Source organism: Pteronotus mesoamericanus, unplaced genomic scaffold, assembly GCF_021234165.1.
Source record: "Pteronotus mesoamericanus isolate MK-2021 breed Mesoamerican mustached bat unplaced genomic scaffold, CSHL_Meso_final scaffold_174, whole genome shotgun sequence".
Taxonomy (NCBI): domain Eukaryota; kingdom Metazoa; phylum Chordata; class Mammalia; order Chiroptera; family Mormoopidae; genus Pteronotus; species Pteronotus mesoamericanus.
In genome coordinates, this window is record NW_026555309.1 from 19,301,822 (window position 1) to 19,324,760 (window position 22,939).

At 37.9% G+C, this 22,939-nt stretch overlaps 1 protein-coding gene across 1 annotated transcript in view; it reads right to left on the bottom strand.

Annotated features, from left to right (window-relative positions):
- The window catches only part of RGS22 (regulator of G protein signaling 22), a 123,153-nt gene that overhangs the window by 32,035 nt on the left and 68,179 nt on the right, over window positions 1–22,939 (bottom strand). Inside the window, exons 15-16 of the mRNA XM_054590138.1 lie at window positions 8,288–8,482; window positions 3,540–3,632 (exon numbers count right to left, since the gene is read on the bottom strand). Coding sequence (XP_054446113.1) covers window positions 3,540–3,632; window positions 8,288–8,482 — 288 coding nt within the window. The remainder of the gene's footprint in view (window positions 1–3,539; window positions 3,633–8,287; window positions 8,483–22,939) is intronic.

Sequence of the window (22,939 nt, forward strand, 5' to 3'; positions counted from 1 at the left end):
TACCAGGGTTGCAGGTTTGGTCCCCAGTCAAGACAAGAGGCAAACAACTGATGTTTCTCTCACATCAGTGTTTCTCTCCCTCTCCTTTTCCCTCCCTTACCTTCTCTCTAAAAATAAATAAAATCTTTAAAAAAAAGAATCTAGAATCTTGTTCTAACTCATAACAAATTCTCTTGTGTTCCTTTATGTTTCATTCCTTGTTTAGAGGAACATTTAGTAAACACTTATTATATACTTGCTTATAAATATTAATTTTATTATTTTTGTTAGTACAGAAGTAAAGTTTTTTGGAATCAAAAGAAAATGAAAAGCATACATAATACTACCATTCACAGATAACCGCCATTAGCATTTTATGTATCCATCTAGTCTTTTTTTGTCAACATGTCTGTAGATTATTAAAAATGAAGACAGGAATGCCCTGGCAGGGTGGCTCAGTTAGTTGGAGCACCATCTTGTACACCAAAAATGGTTGCAGGTTCAACTTCCCAGTCAGGGAACACACCTAGGTTATGGGTTTGAGCCCAGGTCAGGGCACATATTGGAACACCAATCGACGCTTCTCTCTCATGTCAATGTTTGTCTGTCTGTCTGTCTGTCTGTTTCTCTCTCTCTCTCTCTCTCTGCTTCTCTTTCTCTTTCCTGCCCTCTCTCCCTCTCTCTCTGAAATCAATGGATATATACCCATGGGTGAGGATTAAGTAGAAGAAGAAGACAGGACTATCCAGCTTTGTATGGTTTTTGAACTTGGTTCTTTTTCTTAACAATATATCATGAACATAAAACATTCTTTTATCTATAACTCAATTTCAAAAGTTATAGAGTAATGTAAGATGCTTTGTAATAAGGATTACATTTTTGTTTTTTAATTTTAAGTATGTTTTATTAATTATGCTATGACAGCTGTCCCAGTGTTCCCCCCATGGCCGCCCTCTGCCCGGTACCCAGCACTCCCTCCTGCAGTCCATCCCCTGCCTGCGTCCGTGCCCATGGCTCATGCATGTACGTCCTCCGGCTACTCCATTTCCTACTGTTCTTAACAGCCCCCTGTCTATACTGTACCTACCAATTTAGGCTTCTTAATCCCTGCCCCTTTTTCCCCATTCTCCCCCTTCCTCCTCCCAGCTAATCACCCTACTAATGATCTCCATAACTATGATTCTGTTCTTGTTCTGCTTGTTTGCTTAGTTTGTTTTTTAGATTCAGTTGTTGAGAGTTGTGAATTTGATGCCATTTTAATGTTCATAGTTTTGATCTTTTTCTTCTTCTTCTTCATAAGCCCCTTTAACATTTCATATAGTAATGGCATGATGATGATGAACTCCTTTAGCTTTGTCTTGTCTGGGAAGCACTTTATCTGCCCTTCCATTCTAAATGAGAGCTTTGCTAGATAGAGTACTCTAGGTTGTAGGTCCTTGCTTTTCATCACTTTGAACACTTCTTGCCAGTCCCTCCTAGCCTACAGTTTCTTTGGAGAAATCAGCTGACATTCATATGGGAATTCCTTTGTAGGTAACTCTGCTTTTCTCTTGCTGCTTTTAAGATTCTGTCTCTATCTTTAACCTTTGGCATTTAATTACGACGTGTCTTGGTGTGACCCTCTTTGGGTCCAACTTGTTTGGGACTCTCTGTGCTTCCTGGACTTGTATGTCTATTTCTTTCGCCAAATTAGGGAAGTTTTCTTTCATTATTTTTTCAAATAAGTTTTCAATTTCTTGCTCTTCCTCTTGTCCTCCCGGCATCCCTATGATTTGGGTGTTGGTACGTTTGGAGGTGTACAAGAGGCTCCTTAGACTACCCTTGTTTTATTTTTTTAATTCTTTTTCCTTCTTGCTGTTCTGATTGAATGCCTTTTTCTTCCTTATGTTCCGAATCATTGATTTGATTTGGCTTCATGCACTCCACTGTTGGTTAACTGTAGATTTTTCTTTACTTCACTTAGTGTAACCTTCCTATCTGCCTGGGTCTTTTTTATGCTGTTGAAGTACCCAGTGAGTTCCTTGAGCATCCTAATAACCAGTGTTTTGAACTATGCGTCTGATAGATTGCTTATCTCCCTTTCGTTTAGTTCTTTTTCTGGAGTTGTGTTCTGTTCTTTTATTTGGGCCATATTTCTTTGTCTCCTCAATTTGGCAGCCTCCCTGTGTTTGTTTCTGTGTATCAGGCGGAGTTGCTTTGACTCTCTGTCTGTTCAAATCCCTTCTGTAATTCCTTGTATAATTAACTTGTCTTTCTATTTGTGTTTGAAAAGCATCAGACCATGAGATAAACTACCAATATTTTCAAAATCAGTTTTCCATAGGGAGAAGGATTATGGGGATTGTTATAAATTTTAGTTCATAAAATTTAAAATACAATTTTATAATGTTGCTACCTTATAGATTCTAATGTATCCTTTCCAAGATATTAATCAGTGTCTCAAAAGGAGAACTTTTGTGTTAATGAGGCAACTATCATGAAAGTAACATTTTAAAAATATCTGTACTGTTTTTATAAAACTTCATCATAAAATAACAAAAATTTCAGATAGGTACAAAGAAGACAGTAAAAATCACCTGAAACCTTGGCATTCAGAGCTAACTATCATTTTATTAAATGTTCATTTTGGTGAACATTTTTCCAGATACCTCTTTTCAGATATGTATACATATGGAAATACATATTCAATTTTGTATAAATAAGATCATACAGCCCTGGCTGGTGTGGCTCAGTGGATTGTGTGCCAGCCTGCAAACCAAAGGGTCGCTGGTTTGATCCCCAGGCAGGGCACATGCCTGGATTGTGGGCCAGGTCCCCAGAAGGGGGCGCATGAGATGCAACCCACACATTGATGTTTCTCTCCCTCCCTTTCCCTCTCTAAAAATAAATAAAATAATTTTTAAAAAACATCATACAATACCCATATTTTTGTTCCTTACATTTTTTGTAATATGTCTTGAGCATTTTCCATATCAATAAATATAAATCCAAACTGTCTTTTTTTTGTAGATATACATTTAATATTATTGTTTTATTGGTCTATCATGGTTTACTTAGCCAATCCAAAAGTTTTGCATTTACATATAAAAATAACATTTTTCATACCCTAATCAATCCTATGGTCTTTTTACTGACTTCCTCAAACGCTTCCCTTATTTTTAAAAATTGTTTTGCCTATTGATATCTTGCAGCAATTCCTTTCCTGTTTGGAAAACTCAATTTAACTCTTTTGTGAATTGACATCAAATAGAGTTGCTGACATACTGAAAATAACCAATAACATTCAAAGAAATATATGGGTGGCTGGAAGGCTCTTAGCTAAGGCAAACAAGTAGATTGGCTTTGTCATTAAATGTGTCAATAAAATGTGACACCTATCAAATGTAGCACACTAAACAAAGAAGCAGTAGAAAAATGAGACTGCCCATCCCCTTCATTATCAGTACATGATATCTTCAATATATGCTATCCAACCCCCACTCCCACCCCACCACCAATATATGCAGTGCTAATCTTCTCTAGGATAAAAATTCGTCTTTCTAAGTAGAGAGGTGTCTTACCTCAGCTTTCTTGGAAAACGTCTCTTTATGCAAAGCCTGTAGCTTTCTGAAGTATGTAGAGTCTAGCTGTCGAGTTTCCTCTACCAACTCCACCTAATAAATAATAATAACACTTGTGATATCAATAGAATGTGTATTATGAGAAAGTAGGGAAAGAATGCACAATTTGCCAGTAACAGTGGGCTAAGAACCAATACACTTGGTAATAAAGTAAATTAGTATGGAGGCTAAAGCAGGAAGACCAACATAGTAAAAAATATCAGCTACAGCAAAGTCAGACCTTGAACGTATACAATAAAAAAATACATACATTTCTAAGCGATGACGTAGTGCAGCAATTTTAACTGTTGGGCCACAAGAGTTTTTAAAACATGCAATACATGATTACTTAGTCAGGGGCACTGACCTCTTTTCCCTTAAATTGTCAAATAAAAAAAGGACAACAGCCAACACAACAATAACTGTCCAGTGTGAATTCCCTGTCTCAAATCACAAATATATAGGTCATATAATAGAGCTGCATCTTCTTGGTCATTATGTATAATAAGGTTGTGTATGATTGATTAATTCTTGGGACCAGAAATCCTTATACACAAGTATAGGAACCTGATGTTTTTTAAAAAGTCACTTTGGGGACCTGGCTGGGTAGTTCAATTGGTTAGAGTGTTGTCCCAATATGCCAAGGTTACAGGTTCAATCCCCAGTCAGGGCACATACAAGAATCAACCAATGAATGCATAAATAAGTAGAACAACAAATTGATGTTTCTCTCTCTCTCCCCACCCTGCTTTCCTCTCTCTCTAAAGTCAATAAAATAAAAAAAATGAATAAAATAAAAAGTAACTTTGGAGGAAAAAGTGAAGGTAATTACTATTATTATTATTAATTTTTGTAAGTCAATCAAAATTATACCTATTTTTGTCAGATTAGCAAGAAAAAATTTTTTTGGTGTGCTGCAAAATTTTAGTAATTAGTTTATGTGTGTCATAAGATGAAAAAGGTTGAAAATTGCTGATACAGTGCCACCAAAAATTATCCTCCTTTCTGGACACCTCTTGTGAACTAACAAACAATGAAAACATGCTGGGTCACATTTCCAGTTTCTATTTATTTTAACAGGATAATAGTCATGGAGGCAGGCACTAGCAGATTTAAGGACCACATAATCCACAGAAGAACACAAAATGACCAGATTCCATTATTAGTCAGTGAGCAATAGTTTTATTGGTGTAACAAGACAAGAAAGAATTAACCATCTAATTAAACTTCATTGTAGGTTGTAGCCTTCAAAGTGTATATTGTACTACTTTGTATAGTCAGGAGAACAAAATTATTCTCTGTTTCTCTGTTGCAGGAAAAAAATCACTGTGACTAGTTTAGGTAGTCTCCTTGGTTATCCCTTTTGGAAAAGAGTCTATGTAATCTAGTCTACTGGACTTTTACAGAAGTCTCTGGACTGAATTTAAGGATGTTTCTAGAAATTAAGAGAGGATTATTTTTCCTCTTGTTAAAGAGAATGTATAATTTGTCTCATGCATTTTTACATGAATCATTACTAAGGCCAAAAGCTTTTGGTTTAGGGAATTTACTTATAATTCTAAATCTTTATCATCCCAGGACCATATCCCAGATCTATTTTCCTCTAGACCATACATTATATTAAAATAAGAACTAGAGACTTCTGGTCAAGATGGAGGCATATGAAAACATGGCTGACCTCCTTGTACAACCACAGCAAAAATTAAACTAAACTACAAAACAAAAATCACCCAAAACTGTCTGAAAATTGAGCTCCATGGAAGTCCGACAACAAGGAATTAAAGAAGTCACATTTATCCAGACAGGTAGGAGGGAAGGAGACACTGAGAAGCATGCAGAGGCACAGAGACATAGAGATGTGGTATGGGCAGTCTCACACCCACATGCGGTGGATAAAAAATTCTCAAGAGATACATCGGAAGCAAGGAGTCCCAGCCCCACACCACACCACCCAGCCCAGGGTTCAAGGGAGAGGAAGAGAAGCCCCTATAACCTCTGGCTATAAAAACCAGTGGAGGTTGGGTTGATGGAAATAACTGTGGGATTCTCTGGAGTCTCTTCTTAAAGTGCCCACAGCAGACTTAGGACTTATGCAGACTTACTCCCTCTAGGCTCCAGCCTAGACACTGGGACAGCAACTGGATGGCCATCAGGAGCACACGGGGAGAAACTGAAGTGTCTGGCATCAGGGCAAGAGCCAGGGAACAACTTCTTCCCAGACAAAACTTCAGAGGGCAGGCAGCAGCACTGTCCCTTTCTGAGCCCTCCTCGCACAGAGCCACAGAGTGGCAACACCATATTGGAGGCTACATCAACCTGTTTCAGAGGGGTTGCCCTGCCCTAGCGATTACTTAAGGCTCTGTCCCATCCAACTTACTGGTGTGCTTTTCTACAACAGGTCATGCTACTGAGACAGGAAGTCAAAGCAGCTCTACCTAATACATAGAAACAAACACAGGGAGGCTGCCAAATTGAGGAGACAAAGAAATATGGCCCAAATAAAAGAACAGAACACAACTCCAGAAAAAGAACTAAACGAAAGGGAGATAAGCAATCTATCAGACGCATAGTTCAAAACACTGGTTATTAGGATGCTCAAGGAACTCACTGGGTACTTCAACAGCATAAAAAAGACCCAGGCAGATAGGAAGGTTACACTAAGTGAAGTAAAGAAAAATCTACAGTTAACCAACAGTGGAGTGCATGAAGCCAAATCAAATCAATGATTCGGAACATAAGGAAGAAAAAGGCATTCAATCAGAACAGCAAGAAGGAAAAAGAATTAAAAAAATAAAACAAGGGTAGTCTAAGGAGCCTCTTGTACACCTCCAAACGTACCAACACCCAAATCATAGGGATGCCGGGAGGACAAGAGGAAGAGCAAGAAATTGAAAACTTATTTGAAAAAATAATGAAAGAAAACTTCCCTAATTTGGTGAAAGAAATAGACATACAAGTCCAGGAAGCACAGAGAGTCCCAAACAAGTTGGACCCAAAGAGGGTCACACCAAGACACGTCGTAATTAAATGCCAAAGGTTAAAGATAGAAGACAGAATCTTAAAAGCAGCAAGAGAAAAGCAGAGTTACCTACAAAGGAATTCCCATATGAATGTCAGCTGATTTCTCCAAAGAAACTGTAGGCTAGGAGGGACTGGCAAGAAGTGTTCAAAGTGATGAAAAGCAAGGACCTACAACCTAGAGTACTCTATCTAGCAAAGCTCTCATTTAGAATGGAAGGGCAGATAAAGTGCTTCCCAGACAAGACAAAGCTAAAGGAGTTCATCATCATCATGCCATTACTATATGAAATGTTAAAGGGGCTTATGAAGAAGAAGAAGAAAAAGATCAAAACTATGAACATTAAAATGGCATCAAATTCACAACTCTCAACAACTGAATCTAAAAAACAAACTAAGCAAACAAGCAGAACAAGAACAGAATCATAGTTATGGAGATCATTAGTAGGGTGATTAGCTGGGAGGAGGAAGGGGGAGAATGGGGAAAAAGGGGCAGGGATTAAGAAGCCTAAATTGGTAGGTACAGTATAGACAGGGGGCTGTTAAGAACAGTAGGAAATGGAGGAGCCGAAGGACTCACATGCATGAGCCTTGGGCACGGACGCAGGCAGGGAGATGGACTGCAGGAGGGAGTGCTGGGTACCGGGCAGAGGGCGGCCATGGGGGAAACACTGGGACAGCTGTCATAGCATAATTAATAAAATATGTTTAAAAAACAATTCATTTTTAAAATTTTCTTTTGATAGCCTAGTTTTCCTTGTGTAATTATATATTTTTGTGGTAGAAACGTTGCAATGCTAGTTTTTCAGAAAGAGAAATCAGAAAGAAAAATGAATTATTCTGGCCACTGAAGTTAGTAAGGCATAAGGGTTGTTTTAATCACAATCCGAGAAGGTAACTCTATCTTACACGTTTCAGTATTAATTTTATCTTAACGACCTAACCTACCCTTTCTGGCAGAAGACGCGACGAAGAAGTTTTTGAGGAGACATGAACAAAGAAGAGCAATACAAAGACAGCACAGTCCCACCTGAAGTGACCTCATGAACAGAGTACATGCATTAACTTAATATAAAAAATACCCATGAATGGTTTTAATTTGTGATTCAAAATAAATATTTAAAGAAATTTCCTCCACCCATCAATAAGAAGAGTGAAAATATTCAAGCACTGAAGCTTAACATGACCTCTTTTGGAATGAAAAAAGACGTGTTGAAACTTTTATCCAGTCGAGCAGTCTGACCTGATGAACATCTGGGGGTGCTTTCACATAGCAGCACTGAAGTCAGAGAATGTACTTTGCACAATATATATGAAACGTTTATATTTTCCATGGGTATAATATTTACTGTAACTCATCCAGCCTAAAATTAAACGGGCTTTGTCCATTAATCAAAATTAAGGCCGCTGCTGACAAATGGCAAGAAGGGACAAAGCCAGTGTATAATCATGGCATATTTTGTTGGTTCACAGGAAACCAAAACTCAGATTTATCTCTGCTACATATTTGTACAGAGAACTGAAAATGACACCAACTGAAGTCTTTTGGTAGGAAGCAAAAGAAAAACTGAACTCCTGGCCCCTATGAGACCTTTTTCAGGTTTGTTTTTTTTCTTGTGAGTGAATGTTGCTCATCATCAGTTTTACAGCAAACGCAATGGTTCACACACAATTTCTCTGTGCCACAATACCTGTCTATAAGCAACTTGGTCTGATTTTACCATCATTGTCCAGGGCTCAAGTAGGAGGAGAAGAATATATTCTTCTGCTGTGTCAAAAAGGTCTTCAAATGGTGGCTGTATCTTCATATAAATTTCTCTTTTCTTTTCCTGTTGGAGTCCAATGTCAAGAGTGGCCGAAGGAGCAACATATGTGGCAAAAAGATACTAAGGGAGAAGGGAGAGAAAGGAGAGGATGTTGGTAGAAATGATAACGGTTAGCAGATTCCTTGGCAAAGGCACTTTTTAAAGGGTAAGAAAAAGCAAGTAAGCTCAAGTGATATTTTTAAAAGATGTGTAAAGCTACTTATGACAAAGCAGTGTGCTTATTCGAAAGACTATGCTTTTCATTTTCTTTTCCTATTTCTTCATCTGTAATTAGTCAATTTGCCAGTGGATCTTGCACAAAAATAGGTGATTTAGACATAACAACTTTTTTTCAGATTACTGCTATGGATTACTATTATTGATTTCAAGTTATATGCTTCCTTTTTTCCTTATGTTCATGATAGTTCTACCTCTATATGCTACTTTCCCAAGTGATTCAAAATGCTCTTTTGAAAGCAAGAGGCAAGAATTCACTGGGGCTGAAAAGCTGGCTATTAGTCTTCTAGTCTAGAGACCAGAAGACTGCCTGCCCTGCTCAACTGAGGCGCAGGGTTCTTAAGTCTTTCTGCTGTAAAAATGTCTCCATCTGGTGTCCATTGCTGTGGAAGAGATACAAGAAGGAAATAAGAGTGAATGGAAAGATATACACAGAACATCCAGCTGTATAAATGTCTAGTTCATTCTACTCATTTATCTTGTCTCTCGATAATAGCTATTTAAGTCTGAGAAGCACTTTAATAACATTTTATTTTTTTAAAGTTACACATTGGATATGTCATGTCCTGTAGTTTTACTAAGAATCTCTAGTTGTATTTTATTTCAATTTTATTTTTATACCTAGGCTTTGGACTCAACCCAGGCACCAGACAGAGAGACAGAGAGACAGACAGGCAGGCAGACAGACAAGTATTGAATACTAAATAATAGTCTTATGTAAAATAATCTTTTAAAAGTTTTAAAGGGTCCACATTAATAACATAAGCATTTATGAGTATCCACTACATTCTAGATACTTGGGTAGGTGCTATGTATGCAAATACTAATGAGTAAGACATCCTGCCATTGGTGGAGACATGGAGATGAAAACCAGCAGTTACAACCCACTATGAAAAGTGCCCCAGTGGAATCATGCGTCACAAATAAGATCTTCAGTGATTGCCTGTCCAAGCTCTTCAAGTTCACCTCCCAATAATCATTTTCTAAATTTTACACTCAAATATCAGTTTTTCTTAATTTCCTATACCTTACTGTTTTACCATTCCATATCATTGCATGTTGTTCCTTCAATCTTGGATATTCGCCTTACTCCATGTGCCTTGTCTGCTTGATATACTCTCATTTATTCTTTTTTTTTTTAAAGAATTATTTATTTTTAGAGAGAGGGGAAGGGAGGGAGAAAAAGAAGGAGAGAAACATCTATGTGTGGTTGCTTCTCGCACACACTCTATTGGCGACCTGGCCAGCAACCCAGGCATGTGCCCTGACTGGGAATCAAACTGGCAGCCTCTAGGTTTGCAGGCCGGCACTCAATCCACTGAGCCACACCAGCCAGGGATTTATTTTTTTAAATCAAAATGTATTTCTTCTCCTCTAAGAATCCTTCATTCACACCCTCCTCCCAAGATCATACTTTTCAACTGTTATATCTATCACACTATAATGCAGTTATGTATTTATGTCTTCTCTTCTGGAACAAAAGTCTTTGAGGGCAAATACTTCAGCTTATTCATCTGTGATTCTCCAACTCCTAAAACTGTTCTTGGCAGAGAATAGATGCCATAAATGTTTATTAACTTGTACTGAATCTACAGAAAAAATTCATTTATGTCTTGAAATGGGGAAGAAAAAAGTTCAGAAACCCTTCCAAGAGAAGATAAGCTTCTCTTAGCCTTAATCCTAAAGCTGAATCTTTAAAGATGAGTTGGAGTCAATCAGACAAGAGAAGGGAGTTGTTGAGAAAGATGGTTCAAGAAGAAGGAAAACATAGGCTAAGGCATGGGGACCTATTGGGGTCTTATAATCTGTGGAAAGATGTGAGGCTTCAAGTAGGTAACACTGGCTAAAGGAAAGAGTTTGAATGAGAGAGGATGCTATAATTGGAGGCAGGAGTCAGCACATGGATATGATCTTTTATTCTGCGGTAAGAAATTTGAATTTCTACCTAAAGATATGTAACATGGAATCTCTGAGGAGTTACATCACTGGATATGAATTTTAGAAATAAATCATTATGACCCTAGCAGTGTTGCTCAGTTGGTTGGAGTGTTGCCCCATACACCAAAGGGTTGTGGATTCAATTCCTGGTCAAAACACATACCTAGGCTGCGGGTTCAAGCACCAGTTGGGGCACATATGGGGGGCAGCCCACAATGTTTCCCACAATGTTTCTCACCCTGTTTTCCCCCTCACTCTCTCCCCCGTCTCCGCCATCTCTCTCTCTCTTCCCCCCCCTTCCTCCCTTGCTCCCTCCCTCCCTTCCTTCCTTCCTCTCTAAAACATGAGGACTTAAAAGAAAAGAAAAGAAAAAACCACTATGGCATCAGTAGGGCATAACAGTTTGAGTAGATCAAGGTTTGAGGCTGTTTGAAAGTCATTTCGATAGTCCATTAAGAAATTACATGTCAACTCCATCTCTTACCTGCTTTTTTGCAGTAGCCTCCTAACTGGTCTTGCCAGGTTCCTCTTTGCTTTCTTACAGTCTTACCACAGCAGACAGAGAAACCACTATGCTGATCACCCTCCTGCTCAAACTCTCCAGTGACTTTCCATCTCACATTTAATAGTGGCCAAAATTCTTACACTTCCCTATAAGTGGAGGTTTTGGAAGTTTCTCAATGCCAAGGGGATAAGGATTATTATAGTTCAGGACCTGCCAGTGGAGAAGCCCCTATGAACATTGTAGGCTCTCAAAATACCCTAAGAACAGAGGTAGACCAGGTATAGACTCTAGCCTTACATTTTTAAAGTGTCATGAGAAAATAACTGTTGACCTGTAATTATATAATTAGCAAAAAGTATTCAAAGCCATGAAAGGCAAGGACCTACATGCAAGATTACTCTTTCCAACAAAGTTATCCTTTAAAATGGAAAGGCAGATAAAGTGCTTCCCAGATAACATAAACTTAAAGGAGCTCATAATCACCAAGCCTTTATTACATGAAATATTAAAGGGACTTATCTAAGAAAAAGAAGATCAAAACTATGAACAGTAAAATGACAACAAACTCACAACTATCTAGAAAACTAAAAACAAACTAAGCAAACTAGAACAGGAACAGAATCATAGAAACGAAGATCACATGGAGGGTTATCAGTGGGAAGTTGGAGGAAAATGCGGGAAAAGGTAGAGGGAATAAGAAGCATAACTGATAGGTACAAAATAGACAGGGGGATGTTAAGAATAGTATAGGAAATGGAGAAGCCAAATAACTTATATGTTCAACCCACGGACATGAACTAAGGGGGAGGGAATACTGGAGGGAAGGGGAGTACAGGGAAGAGGGGGAGAAAAGGGAGAAAAAAATGGGACAATTGTAATAGCATAATCAATAAAGTATTCTAAAAAAAATACCCTTCCAAAATGAAAATTAAATAAAGGCATCAGATATCAACAACAACAAAAAAACCCCAGAGAATTTATCACCAGCAGATCCGCACTAAATAAACTAATTAAAGGGAAGCCTTAAACAAAAGAAGATGGAATATGGAACAAGAGAATATGTTATCCACAAATATGTAAATATTAATAAATATTGATTATAAAATATAATAATGAATAAAGTCAGAGGAAATAGCAAAAGAGCCTATGAAAGAGAAGTCAGAATTGAAGGTACAGTCAAAGTGCACCTGTAAAGGTAGGAAAGCAAATGAGGTTAGATTCAGGGCAGTAACACAATAATATGTAGGCAGGAGTATCAAAGAACTCTAGGTGAAGATAAAGGAAGACGGTATTTATGGTAGCTTAAAAAAAGTAGAATCAACTTTTTTACAGTATGTATAGGCATTTGATAAATATTTACTAAATGGGAGATTAGTGGCCTAAAGTGATAACATGATCTGAAAGAGGAATATCAAAGTTCAAAATTCAAAGCTGATGTGGTTCCAGTTTATGATGGATTCGAGTATGTGGCCACCCCATCGTTAACTCAGGATAAATGGAGATTTAAAAAAAAAGGAAGAAAGAAAAACACTGGAATTGGGTAAGTTAAGAAACACTAGGCCCTGGCTGGGTAGCTCTCAGCTGGATAGAGCATCGTCCTGATACACCAAGGGTGTGGGTCAGGGCACATACTAGGGTCAACCAATGAACGCATAAGGGGAACAACACAACAAATCAGTGATTTCTCTCTCTCTCTCTCTCCCCCCCTCCCTCCTTTCTTCTCTCTCTCTAAAATCAATAAAATAATAACAGAAACACTATAACATTTATGTTATAAGGGCTATTAGTGTGGATGCTGAAAAATCATCAAGATGATAAAATAGAAAATGTAGAGAGAAATTTCATGGGTTGTATAATGAAAATTTCTAGGAAAGTAAAACATAAAAGATCTTTAGATAACATTAATGAAGTTTAAGAGAGGGGAATTAAAAGATGTTCCAGACTGCAAATTTTTGAAGTTATTAAAAGATGTCTTGAATACTAGCAAAGACCCTCTCTTTCTTCCTAAGTGTTGTGAAATATGAGAGAAGGATGTATTCAAGAGCCATTCAAGATGTTCTATTTAATTAGGCAAAGAAACTTAGTCCCCTAAAACATAGGTACATCTCCTGCTGGGTTGAATAGTCCAAAGTGAACCATACATGCTCTTACCAAATGATTACATAATATTTAAAATGACATTTGCTACACACACACACAATTTTTCTAACCTTGGGAGTTATTTAAAGGAATGACTTGTAAATCTAACTAGTCTATCAAGCCATGCTTGTATCAGATTCAAAGCTATTCTTAAACATTTTCTAAGTCTGGAAGTTTTTAAAGTGAACTAATTAAAATAATGCCATGTTAAGGAAAATTAAGAAACTGAAGACTGCAATGATCAAATTAATATTAAACAATGTCTCCAGAATTTGTTTCAATAATTTCAAATTTACCTCAAAGGAAAGTAAATTTGACTCCCTAAATCACTTAGGTTAAAAGTCAATAGTCGGGCTATATTAGGGAAGGAATAGCCTCCAATGACAAAATTAAGCCACTACTTTGTCATTGGGTCATCCACACTCAAAGCTGTACTTTAAAAAGGCTTGATGTGCCACATATCAAACTCTTTCTGTAGAAATCAGGATGATTCCTTTCATTTAGAAACATGATAGCAGTGAAGAGTGTAAAGTACAAAAGAAGATGAAATGGTGACTGGAACAGCAGCGGTAGGCCAGCTGCTACTGGGTGCCCACATCTATCCCCTCCCCTTTCACTCCCAGTCCTGCCTTCACTCATGTCTTATTGTTTAAAATCTATTGCTGCCACAGTCCTATGAAAAGGCTCCAGATGCTATGTACACAGGCTACCACCATACCATGGCAGATATTTCATGATGCCATGTTCAGGCCAGATCTTATATCACTGGATCCAATTGGCTTGGGCTTTTCTCCACTGAAATGTGTGGTATGACTTTCTTCAGAATGAGCTTCACTGACTTTACCACTTACTGTAATAGTAGCCCAGCTTCCTCTCTCTAACCCTTATTGTTCATCCTTTTATACAACTTACCAAGCTTTTTTTACCTTCTGCACAATCCACAGCTTCTACCTGTTCTCTAAATAAATCAGGCACCACTTTGTGTCTCTTACTTTCTTATGTGACTGGGATTGAAGACTGTCCATCATTCTGACTAATTCCTACAAATGTCCCTAATTTCTCCTACCTTGATCTTCTGCCTTGTCAAGGTCCAATTCTGGACCAGTCTAATCATTCATTCAAGTTTTCCAACTCTATTCTCAAGCTCCCTATCAAAACTATGATAACTGGCTCATTATAAACAGACTTTAAAACACACCTCAGCTGTGATGGCAAAGCTTGGTAACTTTTTGCTTGTTTCTGATCAACTCCATTTCCCCATTTCTAAATTTTGCCATCTTTCTTAAAGCCTGCAAATGTACCCACATATTTCTTCACTTTCAGTAGACTTTGTATCCCACCTAACTGGGAAAAGCCACTGGTATAAATATCCTCAGTTTTCCCCTAAAGAGCTTTCTTCTGAATATTTTTCTTTCTCTGACGTTCCAAAGGGAGACTCCTGTCCAAGGCTAAGTCATTCACATGTGCTCTTGCCTCCATTCCTCCAGAACGTTGCAACAGCAATTGTTTCCTTAGTACCCGTTTCCTTAATCGACCTTTCCATTGATTCCATCTCCTTCCTTATGTTATAAAGTTGTTCAAGCCAAGTGTCTCTCCCACTCTAAAATGTTTTTCCTGACTATTGGGTCTACAAACTATCACCCCCACTTCTTGCTTTCCCTTCTCTACAAATCTTTATCCTCCCTTTTCACTCATTCCTCCATCTACTGCATCTGGTTTTCATGCCAATGAGAAAAATCGCTAAAATCACTAAAAAACACATAATCACCAATTCAAAAGCTCCTCTCCTTAATCTTCATGCTATTTGATGCCTTACACAGCTTTAACACTGCTGATTATCCTCTCCTTCTTTGCTGTCTCTCCTCTGCCTTCCACACTTTCTCCTGATTCTCTGCCTATTTCCATTTTTAGGCTCCTTTGCTGATTACTTTCCCTTTACTTCCCCCTTAAGGTATTCATTAAAGTTCGCTGTTGAACCATATTTTTTCTCAGTTCACATTCTTCCAGTTTCTCACGCATGCCAGGCAGTCTCTTACAGGACCTTCACCCTCTGCACTCTATGCACTCCACCCTTAACCACTCTTCCCCTTTTTGTTACGCTTCTATTCATCCTAAAGGATTCAGTCTTTCTTGACCCTGAAGTCAGGCTTAGGTATCATTCTCATGTGGTCCCAGGGGTCCCCCGGGACCCCAGCTCTATGGAAACAGATTAGGTCTACTTTGTTTATTACTGTAATTAGTTTATTAATGATTCCCTAGCACCTAGCATAATGCCAAATTTAGAATGAATGAAAGACTTCATTCATTCTCAGAGACTTAACAGTCACCTATTGTGTGGAAGAAACCCAAATAAATGTATACAGCTTTAGACCCAGTTTCTTTCCTGAACCTATGCTTCTAGCTGCCTACCTGTTACACTTATAGATAGCCCATGGACCCTCAGACTCAGTGACTCGGTAATATAATGAACAGTATTTCCCTAGTTTTCCAAGCCTTTCCCTTCCTCCTGTGTTTCCAGTTTTCATTAATAACATACCATTCACAGCACATCCTTTGACTTCCCTATTTTCTTCTCCTTCTTCCTCCAATGCAAATCCTATGAATTTAATCTCTACAATGAAACAAGGAAAAATTGACAAGAACAAGTATAAAAACACGAGGACGAAATAAGCAGCAGAAGTTCCATCTCAAGGAGAAACATCATTAAAACTCAGTCTTCTGACCAGGCTACTGTCTACTATCTTCCTTCCTGCCCTCACACTCTTTGCTCACGAAGCTATAGTAGTCCATGCGTACTATTTAGCTGCATGTTCCATAGTCTCCTGGGGCTATAATTAGAGTAGCCATATGTCCCCAGTCCGGCTTAAGACTACTGTTCTGGCATAATTATTAATAGTTCCCTTGTCACAAAAAAAGTTCTGGCTTAGATTATAAATTACATGTTCTCCCTATATTTAACTGCTACCAGTTAGATAAAATTATGAAGTCCCTCTAAAACAAGACTCCCTGAAAAGCTGGATATATATTTAAAGCCAAAACTAAAGGAAAGAAAGGCAGAGGATATTCCTTGCTAAGATACATATTTCAATATATTTGTCTAATTGCAATCATATGAACTGAATAGATGGTAAAAGCCAAAATCCCAAACCAGAAATATTTCTTTAGAACTTGGATTGAAGCTTCACAGACTTCCTGGTTAAGAATAAGTGCCCTGAGTGAAAATCTTAATACAGATTTTAAAATGTTTTAGTTCCCCTCTCTGATGACACCTAAATTTAGGTATTCATGTGCCCCCCCCCTACTATGTACCTTCCTCATAGCCAGTTTATTAGAACATTGTTCATTACCACCCAAGTAATTTCACTGTGTTCACGTATCAACCCCTACTATGAATAACCACCATAATCCTTAAGAACAACATGTGTCTTCACCTCCCTGAATCTTTACCAGGTTTATGATAAAAATCACAGGACAGGAAGCATTAGAAGGGGTCATCCTCCTCAGGGTGCCCCACCCCACATTATGCATGTTTATCATCACTCTTCCTCACCACGCAAAGGTGTTTTTAGGGGGTGGGGGGAGAAAACTGAGTTTGACTGTCAGTCCTTTACTAAGCCACACAGTAATGAATTACGCCATTAAAATCTGAAAATGTCTTCTAATATGTGTTTCTAACAATCTAGGGACAATCTATTCTTTCTATACTGGCAACTTGTATATTATAAACGTAAGGGATATAATCATATGTATGAACAAAATTGAAAAGCTAAACAACACTTTTACAATTTTTATAAGAATAATAAAAATTATTTTCAAATTGGTGTAAACTGACTTTAAGATGAACTATAAAGATTATGCCATATGATAACTAAATAAAACCATTAAACTATGGGTTAGAAACATTATTTCAGTATCCTGGGTCATTTGCTTTTTTTATTGGCCACCCAGTTCTTCCTTTCCAGCCACTGAGCACATAACAATGTAGCTAATGTTGGAGAAGAAAATGCTCTCTTCATATCCCAGTCAGCTACTCTGATTCACATTAAAGCAGAGATTCACTCACGCACAGCTGTGGTCGACATGATTCCAATTTCAACATTAACCTATGATGCTTTAACAACCCAGCAGGAAAGTTTCTGAGAAGGGATACAAGCAATGCCTGTCTGTGATCAGACTGCCTGGCACTGCACACAGCCCAGCTCTAAACCCCATCTCTCCTGGAGACACTCAAAGGTTATGTAATCAGGAAATGCACAATGGGCAGCCGGCCCAGCCCGCTCTACACCTGTGCCTGTGACTCACTTTCTTGGCGACTGTGTCAGATCAGGGTGGAAAAAAAGCAATGGCTCTCCATAAAAAAATTTTTTAAAAATCTCTTACAGCCTTAAAATTCTGGGAGTTGAATTTTTTAACTAAGCTCTCAAGACCATATGAGGGTTAACAAGGCCGTCAAGAGAAAAAGATGTAGGATGGACCCAGAGAACATGGGAGGAAGAATTGAATCAGAAACTAGAATGGAGAAATAAAGCTCCCCCGCCACCGAAATAAAAAGAAAGAAAAACACAAAAAATGTTTCAATGTTTGCCTCTTCAAGGAAATCTCAGATGCTTCACTTTTATTTTTTATTTTTAGTTTTGGAGATCTAATCGGCTTTATTAAGTGATTCCTGAATCAGGCAGCACCCCATCCAGCAACGAGAAGGGTGCTCTTCAGATGCTTTATTGAGCAGAGCCAATATCCTGTACACAACACTGTATTGCACCAAATAGGAGATGGCTCAAATTAAAACATGACATTTCCCACTGTGGTTTATATTTTTTCCAACCCTAAGATATTTGTCATGCAAGATTCAGCATTTCCACTTAATAGTTTTCAAAGTCATTTTGAAAGTGTATGTTAACGAGCATAGCCTTTGATGGACGTGAATTCTAGTCTCCTCTCAAATGTATCATAATGCAGCCCAGGCTTAGTTTTCCCACATTATATTCATCCTCATAGACCCTAGAGGGTGTTAACGTTTTTTTACTGAATTATAAAGCCTAGATAGACATGCCTGAGAAAGGAGGACTATGGGGTTATTGAATTTATTCTTGTTTTTAACAATGTCAAAAGCGAACAAAACCAAAAAAATATTTTTCACAACTGTCTGTACTATTTGGATTTCTCTTTTTACCAAAGATTAAATGAGGGCAGCTATGGGGTTCGACTCCAATGACCATGCTGCAGAAGCACCAAGCAGTGTTCTCGCTGTGCCAAAGGTGAGCGCCGTCTTTGGGAAAGCATCTTTCCCATAAGTAGGAGCCCTCTGATGAGATGCAGCTTGACACTCATCTGTGTTCCAATGAAAACAAGAACAATTTCTGTGTAGACTTAAAAGGCAAAGTCAAGAATAATACCAAATGTTGTAGCACATGTGTTGATTTGTTATGTTACATTTCAGCTGTTAGTTATGCTAATGGAACAGTTTCACATACTTCGTTTTGATGTAGTTATTTTAAAAATCATGCGGATGTATCTTTCTAGGACTGCCTGGTAACACTGATTGCGTGATGTCCTGCTGTCACCACCAGGCCAGAACTGGAAGTAAGAAAGAGAAATGTGAAACTTCAGCTCAGAACGGTATGACTTCAGATGAGTCCCTCAGTACACGAGGGACAAGATGTGTCAAAACCTATATGCTGTGAGATCCGAGTGCTACTTTATGAGAGATCTAACAGAATATATCACCACGTCAATTAAAATTGGGGACATTCAAAAAGTGAGTTTACAATATAACTTATTCAAGTATTCCAGAGATGAGGAGAAAATATTCACACTGCAGCATTTGGTGTCATTAGCAAGTCCATTTTTTCTTAGAATTCACTGCCATGGTAAAAGAAGGAATTCAAATCATGTAACTAGTAAGGCCGCAGAAAGATATGTATCTTTCACATTCTCCTAGCAATTGCCAAGAAGCCCACCAAAAGCCTAGGGAATATCACATTGTCTGCTGTTGCTATTTTCTTTTCTTATTAGGAGGTGACATTAGGATTCTTCTGTTAGATGAACTGACAGGTGGTATCAACAAAGATCTAGCTGGCCCTCTTGGAAAAAGACATAGCCCATAAAATCCATGACACTATTTCATACACTCAAAAGACAAAAGAAGAAAAAGTCCTTTGCCTACTGAAATAGATAAAGCCTTTTTCATGAGCTGCTTCTTACAGTTCATAGGAAACAAACTGCAGGACCTGGAGATTCTGGAGCAGAGGTGCTGTGCCTGCTTCGGTAGGTGCAGCGTCCGCAAGCAGCCTCCCAAGGGTGGGAAGATGGAAGGTCAGTTGTCTCCAGCTAGAACATGAAAGAAACTAAAAATGGAGAGGATCAGAATGACAGTTCTCTTGTCACTATCTTTCTTCCCCCATCATAAGCAAGGATACGCTGCAAGCAGCTTGCATGGCTCACAAGAGCCAGGTGGGGGGATAAATGGTAATGGAAAAAAATCAATAAAATATAAATAAAAAATTTTAAAAAGAGCCAATTCATGAATTTTCAGGAATTGTGTGAGGAGGTTAAGCTCAGTCATTATCAAAAATTAAATCACTTGAATTACTATTACTATTGAATTGTATTAAAAACAAAGATAATGAATATTCATATGTATTACTGCTTAATAATTTTACTATCACCCATGCTCTTGAGATTACTAACTCTGTTGTGTCTGTATGGGGGGATAATACATGATGGTGGGCCACGGTACATCTCTTCCCTACTCTGTTTGGTGACGTCATGCTGGCAGCCTGACGTCGTCCATGGTGAGGGTATTACATCCAGAGATCAGCAAATGCTACAAATCAGGGCTGCTTTGTTTCTCCCTGGGAGAGCTGGTTATTATCACACCAGTAATTATAAGGCAACTGTACTTCTCCTTTCCTATCGTGACCAGTAAGGAAGGACAAAAGTAGGAGAAAAGCAAATGACACCAACTGATTCACATGTTCCCTGGAGGCAAAGCCACATAACAGAATATACCAATTCACGCCAGTATATGCCAACGTGTACCACAGTATACTTAAATGCTGTTTAAGTGACAATCATTAAAAAAAATATATGGATACAGGAAAGTTCCTTTAATATAATCAAGAATAAACCTGAACTACAAGAGGAGGGCAAACAAGCTTTTCTTTGCAATTGTTTACATTTTGGATAGTCTATTTAGAAAAGAGAACAGCTAAGCTTCAAATGTTAAGCTTAACTTCAGTTTGATTAGTAAGTCAGAAGACGTAAGAGTTTAGTGGGGAAGACTTGTTAACCTGTCCTCATGAGCAAGTACAAGGAACAGCTACGAAGAAGAAACATGGAAAGCAACGTGACAAACAAAATTGATACTACTGGGTCTTGAGGCTGCGTCTGGACTCCAAAGAGACCAAATCACTTTGCAGATAATCATAAACACAAAAGAGCAGATGCCCACTTCACTGTGACAACAATAGCAAAATAACATATTGCTGCAAGTAATATAGGATCATTTCAACAGGGCTCAATAATTCTATCCTTGGAATTTATATGAAACGATGAGATTAAACTGGACCAAAAAGCTAACGGGTCCCTAGAGGAGTTTATAAAAGGAATATAAATGCCCTGATACAAAACACTTTCAGAAATCATAAAATATTTACTTCGGCAAAAAGAGCGGTCTATTTTCATAACCATTCACGGCCCTAGCAGGCATAGAACACTATTATCTGAGTTCACATGAGGCAGAAAAAGAGAATAACAAGCAAGTTCAAGTAATCCAATTTTTTTTTTCGGAAGAGGAGGAAAAAATGATGATTTTTAATGACCTCTCATATCCCAGTAGGAGCTCAAAAACATTACTGAGGAGCTGTGCTGAGAGGGAATAAATTACAGATGGAGCTTTCCACAAATGGATTTTCATATGAAGGACCTTGGGGCTTTTCAATTAGGAATGTTAAAAATGGGATCTAGAGATTGCAACATCGGAACTGAGACTCAAACTACTACAGAGATCAACACAAGATGGGTTTGCACAAAAAAGATAATGTGATGACAATCAAATTGAGAGTTTCTGGCAATTACTCAGACTCTGTTAAGGAGAACTCAATGCAAAAGAGAACCTAAGAAGATGCCAATAGGATAAAAGAATAAAACAAACTTGAATCATTTTGGACAGAATGAAAAATCAGGAGGGAAAACAGAGCATGTTAAGTAAAGCCAAAAACAAACCACAAACGCAGGGACAAAATTGACTAAGCTTAAGACTAACATGGGCGACTGCTTAAAATATTTAAAGCAAAATTGATTAATATATGATGGAATAAAATAAACAGTTTCACAGAAAAGATTTATTACCAAGCAGTTTAAGTCATCCTAAGAATACACATTTTGTTTTGATAATTTTATTCATTTTTTTAAAAAGAACTTTAACTCACAAAAGCAAAATATGTATTTAAATTTATGGAACTACTTAACCTCTAATAAAAATAATTTGTTGAAAATTAGTGAACAAAGGGTAATTCGATGAGAAAAGTATGACTATATTAATATTTTTGGCTAAAAAAAAAACATGTTGAAAATAGAAGCTAATCCACTCTAAAAAAGCAAGAGAGATTGATACATGAAACCAGAGCACTGAGGGGCTACTTTGCAATGAGAAAACCAACCGTCAGGCAGGTTGATGTTTACATTCACCAGCACATCACCTTGGAAAGCAAACTTAAATGGAGCAGGTTGCTTAGAGTCAGAATAAGTGAAGTTAGCTATGATCTCTGTGCATGGTCTTTTCATCAGGGTCTATGAGCTGACCAGGGACTCACAGAGTAGACAGCTGGGTCAGGTTGGTGCTTCAGGTGCATGGTCAAGGTCTTCCTCCTGTGACATGTCCTTTCTGGAATGCCACTGCTGACCAGTGCCTCCTCTTGACTAGAACATTGTTGTTTTAGATGTACCAGTAACTTCATTACAATCCTTTCAGGCCTGTGAAGCCATTCTGTCTCTTGAAAACTGCTTATATCTGCTCTGAAGTAATGCACATTGATTTCATAGTGTAAGATACTTGGTTGAGGGGGGAGAGGACTGAGAGATTTCACTGTTGCTCCAGTGAAATTTGTTAAGCACTCTTTATGGAGAGCAAACTTGGACTATAACCATAGTATGTGAGGAAAGACAGAATATTGATCATTGCTGAAGCTGGGTGATAGTATATGGGAGTTAGTTAAACTCTTTTATTTTAAAAACTTGTAAATAAAAACACCTGGCTGGCAGTCATATATAAATAATCGATTATTACCTACAAGTAGGCCTACAAGATGTTGCTAATAACACAAGCGTACAACGTAAACCAACCAGGCTACCTTCAAGGAACTTAGAGTCCAGTGGAAGAAAATCTTTAGGGTGGAATTGGATATTTAGTGTTCATAAAGATATTTTAAGATATTAAAGTGAAAGATTAAACAAGGTGATAAAGAGATACTCCTGTTTCCAAAGACAGTAAGAAGGCAATGACTTAGAAGTTAAGTGTATAGAGGCTGGAGTCAGAATACTTGGTTCCGACTGCAAGTTCACTAACTGCTAAATGAATGGCCTTAGGAAAGTATTCAACTTCTCTGACTCAATTTCCTTAACTATAATATGAAGGTAATATCAATATCTACCTCTTAGGATTGTCAAGAATTAAAAAAAAAATTATTCATGTAAAGTGGTTATCATAGAACCTAACA